General features: G+C 38.5%; 1 protein-coding gene across 3 annotated transcripts in view; it reads right to left on the minus strand.

Annotated features, from left to right (window-relative positions):
• Nucleotides 1-12,355, minus strand: part of GRAMD4 (GRAM domain containing 4) — a 133,271-nt gene that overhangs the window by 16,301 nt on the left and 104,615 nt on the right. For all 3 annotated transcript variants that reach the window (XM_074942411.1, XM_074942410.1, XM_074942412.1), the window contains exons 5-11: nt 10,768-10,829; nt 8,426-8,558; nt 7,553-7,578; nt 5,991-6,082; nt 4,140-4,231; nt 2,679-2,727; nt 1,671-1,742 (exon numbers count right to left, since the gene is read on the minus strand). In XM_074942411.1, coding sequence (XP_074798512.1) covers nt 1,671-1,742; nt 2,679-2,727; nt 4,140-4,231; nt 5,991-6,082; nt 7,553-7,578; nt 8,426-8,558; nt 10,768-10,829 — 526 coding nt within the window. The remainder of the gene's footprint in view (nt 1-1,670; nt 1,743-2,678; nt 2,728-4,139; nt 4,232-5,990; nt 6,083-7,552; nt 7,579-8,425; nt 8,559-10,767; nt 10,830-12,355) is intronic.

The following is a 12,355-nucleotide window of genomic DNA, read 5'->3' on the forward strand; positions in this document are numbered from 1 at the left end:
CGTGCGTCCTGGTCGTAGTTTCAGAATAATGGAGAAGTCAAAAGACAAACTACGTAAGTAGACAACACATCAAATCTGAACTAATAGGTTTTGGATGGGACTAGAATTTTGGGAAGTCGTTATTATATATGTCATGGTTTGATCATTGGCTTCTTTGGTTTGGAGTCAGAACCCACCTCTCATGAGGGTGGTGGATCTATTTGAATGGTACACTCTTTGAAGCAGATTGAGCCTGTTAGATTCTGACAGCTCTGATGAAGAACACTGTTTATCCAATACATAACCACTCTACTGATGGCCTAGTAGAATTTTCTAAAGATAATTTTTTCTTGACCCTTGCTATCGAGGCACCATAAATTACATAGTTTTCAATATATCCCACATTAGGCTCTACTAAACATACTGAGGGCATGGTCTCTGACTGCTGTGGGAGAAATAGATAAATAGTACATTGATGTTGGCATCAATGATAACAGAGAAGGATGAGGGTCTGGGGGTGAGGAGAAATGAAAAAAGACAGATGTGAATAAATGAGGGGAAGAATAACACAGGAACTGGAAGACAGACAAGCAGCTTCAACTTGATGGAGTAGGGGAGAAAGTAGGGGAGAGGGCAGAGGCATTCAAGGTATTGTGAGAAAAACAATGAGCCAGGAAAGTTCTTAGCAGCCATGCTTTGTACAGAACAGAGGGGTTGATGTAGGTGTCAGGGAGGCCAAGGAAGTCGCTGGAGATGATGAGGGCATGAATGCGAATTTTAGCTGTTGGGTGAGAAAGGATGTCAGACCATAGTGGTGTGGATGAAGAGGTAGTAGAATCTGGAGACTGCCTGGAAGGTGTTGGCTGAGGAGGAGGAGGGAGGAGTTGATGATTCCCTTCAGGCTTAAGTTACATGACAGATGGTAGTGTGTTCAACAATCACAGAGAATGGGGTGAGCACAGAGGCTGTGGGATGAAAGATAAGGAGTTCAGGTATGATCAATTCAAGATGATGGCAAGACATTTAGGAGGAAATGTCAGACTCCCTAAATGAAGCTGCATGTCTGTGTCATCTCAAGATTACAATATTGCAACGTGGGTCTACATCTTGGGACCATTAGCTACAGTTAAATAAAGCTAGTGCAGAATGCAGCAGCTCACTTCTTAATCAAGTTTTCATGAAGAGCACATTGCACCAAGGGAGCCCAGAACAGAGTGTGAATGCATATTAACCACGAGGTGGCATTTAAAGTGTTGGTTTAAGTTATTAACTTTCCCCAGGAGGCCACCTATTTCCAGCTTTTTTTTTTAAAAAAAATAAGGGATGGTGGTTGAAGATGGTGGGCTCTTATAGGGGGTTATTATTTTACTATTCTGGGTTAATATTATTGGTCTGGATGGCCAGGAAGTTCACTTACAGCAGTTTGTATGTTGGATTTTATTTCTTTTTATAGTTTATTTGAAGTTTTCTTATCTACTTCAGCATGCGGTTTTCATAAAATCGAAAGCGGTTTAGCATGATTCCTACCTCTCCATTACAGGGTATTTCTTTTGAATATATAAGGGTACAAGAGATTACGAGGTAAATTAATTTGTTCTGACCCATTTTCACACATTGTACACTACGTTCTTTCAAGATGTATCCTCTCTTTATTCAGGAAACACAGACGAAGTCTGAATGGAGTACAGTACCTGTGCTTTTTGTGCCACATCTAGAACAAGCTGAAACTTTTCTGACACTGTCAGGTCTTCTTTTGGAGGTTCCTTGGACAAGACAAAAAAAAATCCAATTAAATATAACTTTCAGCTTTGTCACTGCTCTTTATATTTTAGAAAACTGCTAGTGACAAAAATAAAAATATTTAATATACAATAAAGCCACCGAGTGTACATCCTGTATCCTAAATTTACTACATTCCACTTACGGGTTTTAGTTCTTCTGTGGCTAGCCATGATTTGTATTAGCAGTAGCTAACAAATTGCTCTCCTCTGACCTAGACAAATGTTGTGCAAATTTGTTGCCCTTCCTGATCTAGATACTAATCATTTACATTTCTGTTTAAAAACTATTTAGTAAAGTTGTATGTCTAGAAACTTATGATAAAAATAAATATCTTTTGTCATTTAAGACCACAAGGTTTTCCCTGGAATCCCAAAATCCTCAATACATCTTACTGAAAAGGTTTGTCATTCAAATAGCTCTTTATCTATTATCAGCAGTTGTTCCCAGAACTTTTGCAGATAGTGTAAATTTCTGGGCTGTTTAAATCAAGTCAATATTAATTTTCACATGCTGAAAGCTACTGACAGCTTCACGCTGTTACAGTGGACTTTCAACAGCAGTATAAGCAAGTTTCCTGAACTGAAAAGTCCATTGGATTCAACTGTGAGACTTATATCAAATCTCAGTTTAAACCAGAAATTCAATTTACACTTTCATTTATGACACTGCCAACGTTTTCCAGTAAAAAAACCAAACAGAAAAACAAAACAAAAAACAACCCACAACCAATGCTGGCTTCGAAAGTGCAAGTAAGAAAGACCAAAGAGTGGCAATAGCTGTGTATTTTTACATCCTCCCAAATTGAATGATGAAAAATGGGAAAATCCTTTGAAAGGACAATTTTCACATAGGCATTTCTGTGTGTGTTTTGGAATAGCATTACAACATGCAGTGCAAAATGAGGATTAAAGACTTACAATGGGCTCAGAAACTTCAGGCACAATGCTCCACTGTATTCTCCAACCCCTAAAAGTCAAACAAACAAACTATGTAGATATCTCTTCTCCACAAGTCTACCAAGCAGGGTTTAAAATGCTTTTCTGCAACCAACACTTATGTGGCTTTAACAAAATAATGACGTTTTTAAATATCTATGACAGGGTAGCTAACAGTGTCCTTTCAAATCTACACACACACACTCTCTCTCCAATAACCAGTCACATGGCCTTGATATTTCAAACATTTTACACGGATTTATGGCAATGAAATGATAGCCACTTGTATGTTTAGAATAGACATCAACTTTCAAAATCATCATTTGTGCTGGGAGTTCTATTTTAAAAAAATAAGCACTTCAACCCCTTTCTGACAATAAGCAGTAATTAAGGAATTACAGTATTGTTCCATAAATATATACTAATGCTGCACAGGCCATTTGCAACTGAACCATCGAAGTTTATATTTTTCTTCTTAATAACTGAATAATTATACATTATGGTTCCAAGTCGGCACTGGTTTAAACAGATGAAGCTGTCATGAAGTCACTGGAGTTGCACACCCCCACACAAACTAAATTTGACCTGGTAAGTTCTAATTAGAAAAGGCTTTAGTGCAAGGATCTGAGCTTTCCCCCTTCCTCTGCAGAACTGTTGATATATATTATAGCTTGAAATAAGTGATCAGTATTGGAAGCGAGACTTTGCACTCTTAAGAGTCCTAAGCCTGATACTGAGGTTTTAGTAGGAAGGATTCTTCGATGACTCTCAGGAAATGGACATTTTCAAATACCTCAGTTTCTCAGAACAGTCAGCATATACTGTATTTTTAGGTTTCTTGTACAAACAGATTTTATATAGGGGCTGAGTTTTACATTTACAACAAAAAATGCCATGACATCTAAGAGCAGGAAGCCTAGTTAGGTTTAAAATTGTGAAAAAAATGAAATATCTTTTCATTAACATTTGTATCCAAGTTAAAATATTAATTCAACCTGTGTTATGCCTGGATGAAAGAAAAAGTTCTTTCTATAAAAATGTGAACAGGCTTCAGCCTGTAACGTGCTGCTCTCCAATCGCCTCCAGTACTCCTGGAAGATGGAAACTGGCTCCTTTGGGGGATTTTACTATAACAATAAATCACTGCATTAAGTGAGTGAATGTGCAGCATCCCTTATGGCGACCTGAGTCATTGCAAACCAAAAGTATTACTTACAAGGGTGATAGATCTTTATGACAACAACAAGACTAGTTTGGATTCTATGCCTTTTCATATTTGTCATAGCTTTAGAACCACAAATTTATTTAAACTCACATTTTAACCCTTGCTGACAGCAAAGTTAACAGCTTAAAATTATTTCAGTGTAAGAACAAAATAAAAGCCTGTAGATAAATTAAGTTACACGAATGGCTAAATCCTTAATATTTAAGCAAAGTAAATACCTGGCTATGAGGTAATTTAGGGATAACCTCAAAATTGCTAAAAATAAGAACATAGGAATGGCCCAGCCATGCCATACAGCATTCATGTAAATCTGCAGATAAAAAAGGAAAGAGTTGCAGATTACAAGCTAAATTACAATGATTTGCATGAAACAATACCTGAGCTGTGTTACTAGGTACACTGCTAAAACACAACTCCCCAAGCTATTAACACTTAAGGGTGTGAAAGCACCCCTGTGACTGATGAAAACGCAGCAGATTCATACACCCAGGGTCAAACATTAACTAGGAGATTCAGTCAATCACAGTGAACTGCTACTTCAGCAGCCCTGAGCTGCATGCATGGCAGATGAATCTCTCATAGTCGCTTGAGCACAACAACAACAAAAAGTCATTAGATTAACAGAATTTAAGACAGCAAGGGCAATATTATGATCATCTAGTCTGACCTAGCAAGGCCACACTAGCAGTGAGTCAGAGTGCTGAGTGGAAGTCAGGGTAGTTCTAGCGACTGGGCACTTGAGGGAGAGGAAGCAGTATGAGCGCCAAGATACTGAATTGTATTTTATTCACAGAAGCAATACTCCAATGTGTCCCCAAGTTTAATACCATTCAGGGGAAGGAAAAGTGAGATGTCTAAGAAGAAAGGGGAAAAAATTATTTAGCACTCGCATAACAGATTACACTTCAGAAGTGCTTTACATACATACATTACTGCTCTCACCACCTTTGCAAAGGCCACTTTATGGACAAGTAACATAGTAAGGTGTTCTACTCGAAGCCACACAACAAGACAGTGCCCAGCCAGTATCAGGACTAGCAGCTCCCAGATAAGGCTCTTCTATATATACAGCAGACCACACTGCTTCTATATAAATCACTTTTCAGATGAGAAGCAAGAATTTGTGAGATGAAGAGATGAAAGAGGTGGACAGAGGTTTGGGAAAAGGGGTGTAGAGGCAGTGTTAGAAGGGGGTAAGGGAGCCCAGAACGGAGGTGGTTCTTTTTAATGTTCCTTGATCGGTGTATTAAAAAACAGTATTAAATCAGCAGCCCATGTAGACTTACGGGGTTACAATCAATGAAAGTGCAGCTGTAACTACATAAAATAATGAAACTTCACTTGCATGTTTTAGGATATTGCTAGAACTCTTCCATTCGGTTATCTGTAATTTATTTTTAAATTAGAATTTAGATTTTTCCAGCATATTTTAAATTAGATGTGGTGTGGATAAAGTGTGCCACACAGACAGGTCTAGAGACCAAAGTTCTGTAATTATCCACAGACCAAGCAGTACAAGTCCTCCTCACAAAACTCTCACCAGTGTACATCAATTCTAGTTCAGTCTGTATGCCTATTCCCTGGGCCTTCCTTCTGACAAAGAGCGCCAAATTAATGCAAACTATGTTGTTATGGTGGGGGTACTGACAGGAAAGACTTTCATTTGATGTGGAACTGTCCACTTTAGGAACTGGACTGAGATTGATAAGATATTTCACAGAGGAACATCAGTGAGATGATTGGACGCATTTTCCGGGGGGCGGGGAGGGAGTGGTGGCAAGTGCAGGCAACAGGATGTTATCCACTAGGCTGTAAACCATTGCAAATATGGAAACTTTTGTTTTAATATCTGACATTGTTAAAAAATGAGCAAAGAATCCCAATATTAAAAATAGTTCTGAAATAAGAAAAATCATTTTATTTAATATAGAACAAAATTATACTACACTGTTTTGACTTTGCCATGTTTGCTAATGTTGAATTATAGTAGACACTTTCAAAGAATGCCACTAGGTGATGGCTATAGAGTTTTCAGCCGTTATTACACCTGGAAGAAAAGGATAACTTACAATAAAGGCAATAGCAGAAGTGTAGATAGAATACCAATCTGATAAGGCAGAAAGATTCTTCACAAAATTAGTAACAGGTTTGGCACCTCTCTCTAGGCAGAAGAAAAAAACAAATGTGGTAAATAATTAACAGCAATTAAATCATTTGTAAAACAACAAAAGTAAATTGGGAATAATCTGAGATCTTTATTGAATGTTAAAGACAGATTTATGGATTGGATTACATACATTTTTATTTAAATGCAAGAGCTGCCCAAAATCTCAGCACCCAAATTAGTTAAAAAAAAAAAACAAAACCACACACAACAAAAGAAAGACTTCAAGATTACTGAGCAATTAAAGAGAATCACATTCCCACAAACTAAAAAGGTTTTAACACAAAGAAGTACAAATATGATTTGAACTGTGGTTTAGATCCTTTAAATACTCTTCTCCTTCCAACCCTGTACCCTGTTGATGGGCCCAATCTGATCTCCTGTCGTCCTTAGTCAAGACTCCTGTTAACTTCCAGGAGTACAGGACAAGGCCCTTAATTTCTATTGCTCAAAATTCAACTATCCCTGCTATGCCTTCCATGGGAAGTTCTTAAACAACCAGGGCTAGATTTGCAAAAGGGTAGCTCTAAGGACCAACATCACATCCTAAGGATTGCATGGAACTAGCTGGGAGGGCGATAGCACCAGAGGAGCTCATTGGTTTAATTGCTCTCTACAGCAGCTACTGTCAACAGTGCTGTACTGCATTAAGATGGCTGCCCAGCCTTTGCAAGACCCTCAAAAGAAGTTAGCACTGCTTGCCTTCCTTTGTACCTAGGCACAAGGAGTCTGGATGGCTTAGGGAAATCTTTACAACCCCTTACTTAAGTCAGTCAGTCTAGCCCTCACTGCTCACCTAAGGAATTAAGAACTATTCGGATCTCCTACGTAAATATCAAGGGTGCAATCTTACATTTTTTACTCAGACAGGACTCCCCTGAATTCCTAATAAGGAGGACAAGCCATAGAATAGTCTCCCAAAGCAAATGATGGAAGCAACACACTATGGTAATTTTACTTTAAAAACTAGGCTGTACAAAGCAGTAAGATAGATGGAAACAATGAAGTATTCCTCCTGGTCAGTTAGGGTTCATGCCTGCAAACTTTTACTGACTCTAGAAGGCCTCTATCTCTGCTCATAGTTCCATTAACTAAGTGGGAGCAAGGGTATGTAAGATAGGCTTTCAGTTACCCAGCTCTGAAGAGTTAAGTTTCACCAGACTGGGTATTTATTTAGCATACTGTATTACAATTTTTATGGGAACGTCCTGTTTACTTAGAGCTTAACAAGGGAATAGCTTCTGCCACTATTTAATAATGTGGCAGACAGCATCATCCCTGGTGTTATACTCCTTACTTAAGTTACTATCTACAACAAAGATTAATTCAAGGCTTCAGAAATGCTTCCACCTATAAACTGACAGAAGAATTTCTCAGGACTTCTGCATGTTTATATGCACAAATATTAAGTTAAGCGATAAAAAAATCTGATTTAATGTCAAGACAACGATGTTGCTGGATACTTACTTAATCTTCTCATATTTTCAGTTAACCTAGAAAAATATGGATAATACAACATGATGTTAGGCAGACATTAAGCATTTCAGTGCAACTCAACATACCTGTACTTCTGTTCTAGTACAATATGTACAGCACATACATTAGACTGCGTGTGTATCAATGGTGTAAAGCTACTCTCAGCTTCCAAAATGCATTTAAAAATGAATTACAACGAAGCCCTATCTGATATCAGATCAAAACTGAAGCAAAAACCAAGCCTAATGAGGTACTTAGCCTCAGTGCTAAAGGAAAACTTTTCTTGCACCCTGCGGACCCAGTAACTAGTTTATGGGTATGTCTACACTGTAGCTGAAGTATACTTTCCAGCACGAATAGACAGATGCGCTAGCCCTGCTTGTGCTACCATGCTAATAATAGCAGTGTAGCAAGGAATAGCATGAGTGGCAGCTTGGGCTAACCACCTGAGTACAAAACTGCCTGGACCCTCAGGCTGGCCACCCAAGTATGTACCAAAGTTGCCACCTGTGCTATCCCTGGCTACTCTGCTATTTTTGGAGTGCCCAGCTTGAGCGGGGCTAGCACCTGTCTGTTTACCCGAGCTGGAAAGCACACACAGAGATGCAGTGTGGACATACCCCAAGTCTAATTTCATTCTAGACATGCAGAAAAATATGGGATTTCAACTCTCTGCTGCTAACACTAATTTAGAAGCATACATACAGAGCCAAAATTAGCCCTGCTTCTTCAACTTCTATAACTTTTTATACAAATATATTTCCTTACATGTATTTCATTATAGTAGAATCATTTGTGACAAGTTTTATGCTGGTTTATCCAAAAAGAAAAACAAAAACAAAAAAGTTCTACAAGTATTTTTACCTTCTAGCGCTAAGTGGCTCTTCAGTTTCCACTGTGTTTTCCTCCGGCTGAAATCTGAAGTCTTCAACATACTCCCCAAATTTGTCATAAAACCACTTCTGGACTCTTGAACACATCATCTGACTGCGTTTATCTATAAATCCGAACAGCATATTTTGTATGTTAGACAAAAAACAACTTTTGAAAAATCAACTGAAAATAACTCATTTTGTAACATGCAACTAGAACTGCTCCAGATCTAGTTTTTCTTTGTAGTTTAGTGGCATTCTTTGTAAGTTATCACCTCCCTCAAGAACCCCACTGCAGATTCCAATGGGATTGAATGGTTCCTTCTCCACCAACTCTGGAAATTAAAAACAATCTAGAGCCATCCACTTTTTTAAATTAACATGTGTCTCCTGGTCTTTAAGGAGAAATTTTACAGTTAAATGTAGATGCTTCTAGATAAAAGTTTTATTAAAAGTAGCAGTAGTTCATCTAATTTGTATGTTTCTTCTGGATTGCTTCTCTTTCAGATACTCTGCCAATTATATACAGTAGGCAACTACAGGCCAGTAAGTCTAATTTCAGTACTGGGCAAATTGGTTGAAACTATAGGAAAGAACAGAATTATCTGACACATAGATGAACATAATTTGTTGAGGAAAGAGTCCACGTGGTTTTATTTAAAGGGAACTCATGCCTCACCAATCTATTAGAATTCTTTGAGGGGGTCAACAAGCATGTGGACAAGGATTATCAAGTGGATATAGTATACTTAGATTTTTCAGAAAGCCTTTGACAAGGTCCCTCACCAAATGCTCTTAAGCAAAGTAAGCGGTCATAGGATAAGAGGGAAGGTCCTCTCATGGATTAGTAGCTGGTTAAAAGACAGGAAACAACAGGTAGGAATAAATGGTCAGTTTTCAGAATGGAGAGAGATAAATGGTGGTGTCCCCCAAGGACTGCGACCAGTACTGTTCAACATATTCATAAATGATCTGGAAAAAGGGATAAACAGTGAGGTGGCCAAATTTGCAGATGATACAAAACTACTCAAGATAGTTAACTCCCAAGCAGACTGCAAAGAGTTTCAAAGGGATCTCACAAAACTGGGTGACTGCGCAACAAAATGGCACGTGAAATTCAATGCTGAGAAATGCAAAGTAACGCACATTGGAAAACATAATTCCAATTACACATATAAATGATGGGGTCTAAATCAGCTGTTACCACTCAAAGAGATCTTGGAGTCATTATGGATAGTTCTCTGAAACCATCCACTCAATGTGCAGCGGCAGGCAAAAAAGCTAACAGAATGTTTGCAATCATTAGGAAAGGGATAGATAAGACAGAAAATAACATATTGCCTCTATATAAATCCATGGTACACCCACATCTTGAATACTGCATGCAGATGTTGTCGCTGCATCTCAAAAAAGATATACTGGAATTGGAAAAGGTACAGAAAAGGGCAAAAATGATTAGGGGTATGGAACAGCTTCCTTATGAGGAGAGATTAATAAGACTGGGACTTTTCAGTTTGGAAATGAGACGAATGACAGAGGTCTATAAAATATTGTGTAGTGTAGAGAAAGTAAATATGGATCTGTTATTTACTCCTCATAACACAAGAACTAGGAGTCACCAAATGAAATTAGTAGGCAGCAGGTTTAAAACAAACAAAAGGAAGTATTTCTTCACACAACGAACAGTCAACCTGTGGAACTCTTTGCCAGAGGATGTTGTGAAGGCCAAGACTATAACAGGGTTCCAAAAATAACTAGATAAGTTCATGGAGGATAGGTCCATCAATGATTATTAGTTAGGATGGGCAGGGATGCAAAACCATGTTCTGAAGTGTTCCTAGTCTCTGTTTGCCTGGGAACAGGCGACGGGATGGATCACTTGATGATCACCTGTTCTGTTCATTCCCTCTGAAGCACCTGGTATTTGCCACTGTCAGAAGACAGGATTCTGGGCTAGATGGCTGTTCTGATGTACTTATGTTCATCTTTGCTTTTAGAAGAGGACAAACAAACATTCTACTTAATGTCAAATACTAAAGAACATTTTAACACCAGCATTCTCATTTAACTTCAAAGGAAATCAAGAGTGACACAGAGCACTCTTTCCTTTCATCCTGTAAACTTAGGTTTGTTAAGTTAAACCATGGCTCTGTGAACAGAAGAGTATATTCACATAATCTTCATATGTAGCTTTCCAGAAGCCTGAATAAAGAACCAACAGCTAGTACAGAAATGTTCCAGTATCATCTTGCAGATCAATTTTGAGAGAAGAGCTTGTGTGAATAAAAACTGATAAGTGAATTAAATCACTAGTATTGACTTAGTCAAAACTACCTGTTCCATTGACTTGTGTTGGTGGTTTTGCGGGTTGCTGTGTTGTAGGCAGCTCTTCTGTTCTATAAAGAAAAAAAGCAAAAAGAAGAGATGAATTCCTGTAGAATCAGAGTATTTCATGCTTATAATTTCCCATGAATGAACCAGATGCATATTTTCATGCTGCAGGACTGCCTCTGCTGGGGAATGGGAGAAGTGCTGTCACTGTCTGTTTCCATGGCCGAGGCAGCACAAGAGCGTGGGACGCAGGAGGAGGAGTTAGGTTTGTTTCCATTGCAGTGCAAGCTGTGCTGGTAGCCAACGGGGAAGTAAAATATTCACTGTAGATTTTCACAGATTTTTAGAATCCGTGAAAACAGAATACGTTTACAGCGAAAGGCTAAAGCATGCCCCTCTTCCCTGACTGTTCAATTCCTCCTTCCTTTAGCTCTACAGCCAGCCATTCTACAGTTCATTCCAAGATATCTCTGTACACGTGTCACATGTACAGTACAATGATCCAGAACTGATGTTCCCAACATGCATCAGGATTTCCTGACCATGCTTCCTTCCAATACTGCTGACTGGGTGGGGGACTGAGAAGCACAGTTCTAGAACAATACTCCAAAAGGTTTAATTATGCCATCATTACTACTAGAGCCACCAGCTACTTATTTTCATTAAATTAAGAATAAGACAAAGAGTTTCTTTAAATATGGTACTGTTTAAATTCCTATACAACAATACAGAGTGCACAGATATCAACTTATGATGAAATTACTTTTAAAACTTGCTGTAGTTAAGTTAATCATTCTTTCACTAGTGGGAAAATACAGGTTATGCAAAAGCTCAACATTTCTGTATATTGAACATACCAGGAGAGCTGAGGTGATAGATACCTGAAATGCCTACAGCAAACATGATTGGTCATAACAGATGAGATCAAAAGGTCCTTCAAGTCCAATATCCTGCCAGTTTGAAAAGTTAACTTTGGTACATTTATATTCAAATGTTATCACAATGTATTTAGATTCATATACATGTCTGTTCCCATACCTAGTTTTCCATTTTGTTATTTTTACACTAATTTTCAGCAACTCTATTTCAATCCATAGCCAGCTGCTGTTAGGATGCTCTTCGATAAAACTGTGATCTTCAGGCATCTTCCAATCCATACAGCATGGCTCTGATACCATGCAACTAAACTGCTCCACTGGAGAAGTTACTCTGACCGTGTAGGATATAATAAGAGCTTCTTTAAACATGAACTTACATGATTTCCAAACCTACTGCTTGAAGCAAAGGTATGATAAGTCACATACACGCATTCTCAAAGTTTTATGATATAGGCGCTCTCAAGTGTATTTTTCTCCATAAACACTAAGAGCCAAATCCTGCCTAGGTCAGCAAACTGCAGATGAACCTTCCTCTAACTACAGGAATCATGCATACAAGGCAGAATTCCACCGGATAGGCTGTGGGGCTCAGAAGTACAACTAGCCCGATGCAATGCTGCTTATCTGTACAGGAGCAGCGTTCACCTGTAGCTGCTGATCACTGTAGGCTGCAGCATATACAGCACTGGGGAAGAGGAAGGATCCTGTAACAG

The sequence above is a fragment of the Natator depressus genome, chromosome 1 (assembly GCF_965152275.1).
Source record: "Natator depressus isolate rNatDep1 chromosome 1, rNatDep2.hap1, whole genome shotgun sequence".
In the NCBI taxonomy this organism is placed as follows: Eukaryota; Metazoa; Chordata; order Testudines; family Cheloniidae; genus Natator; species Natator depressus.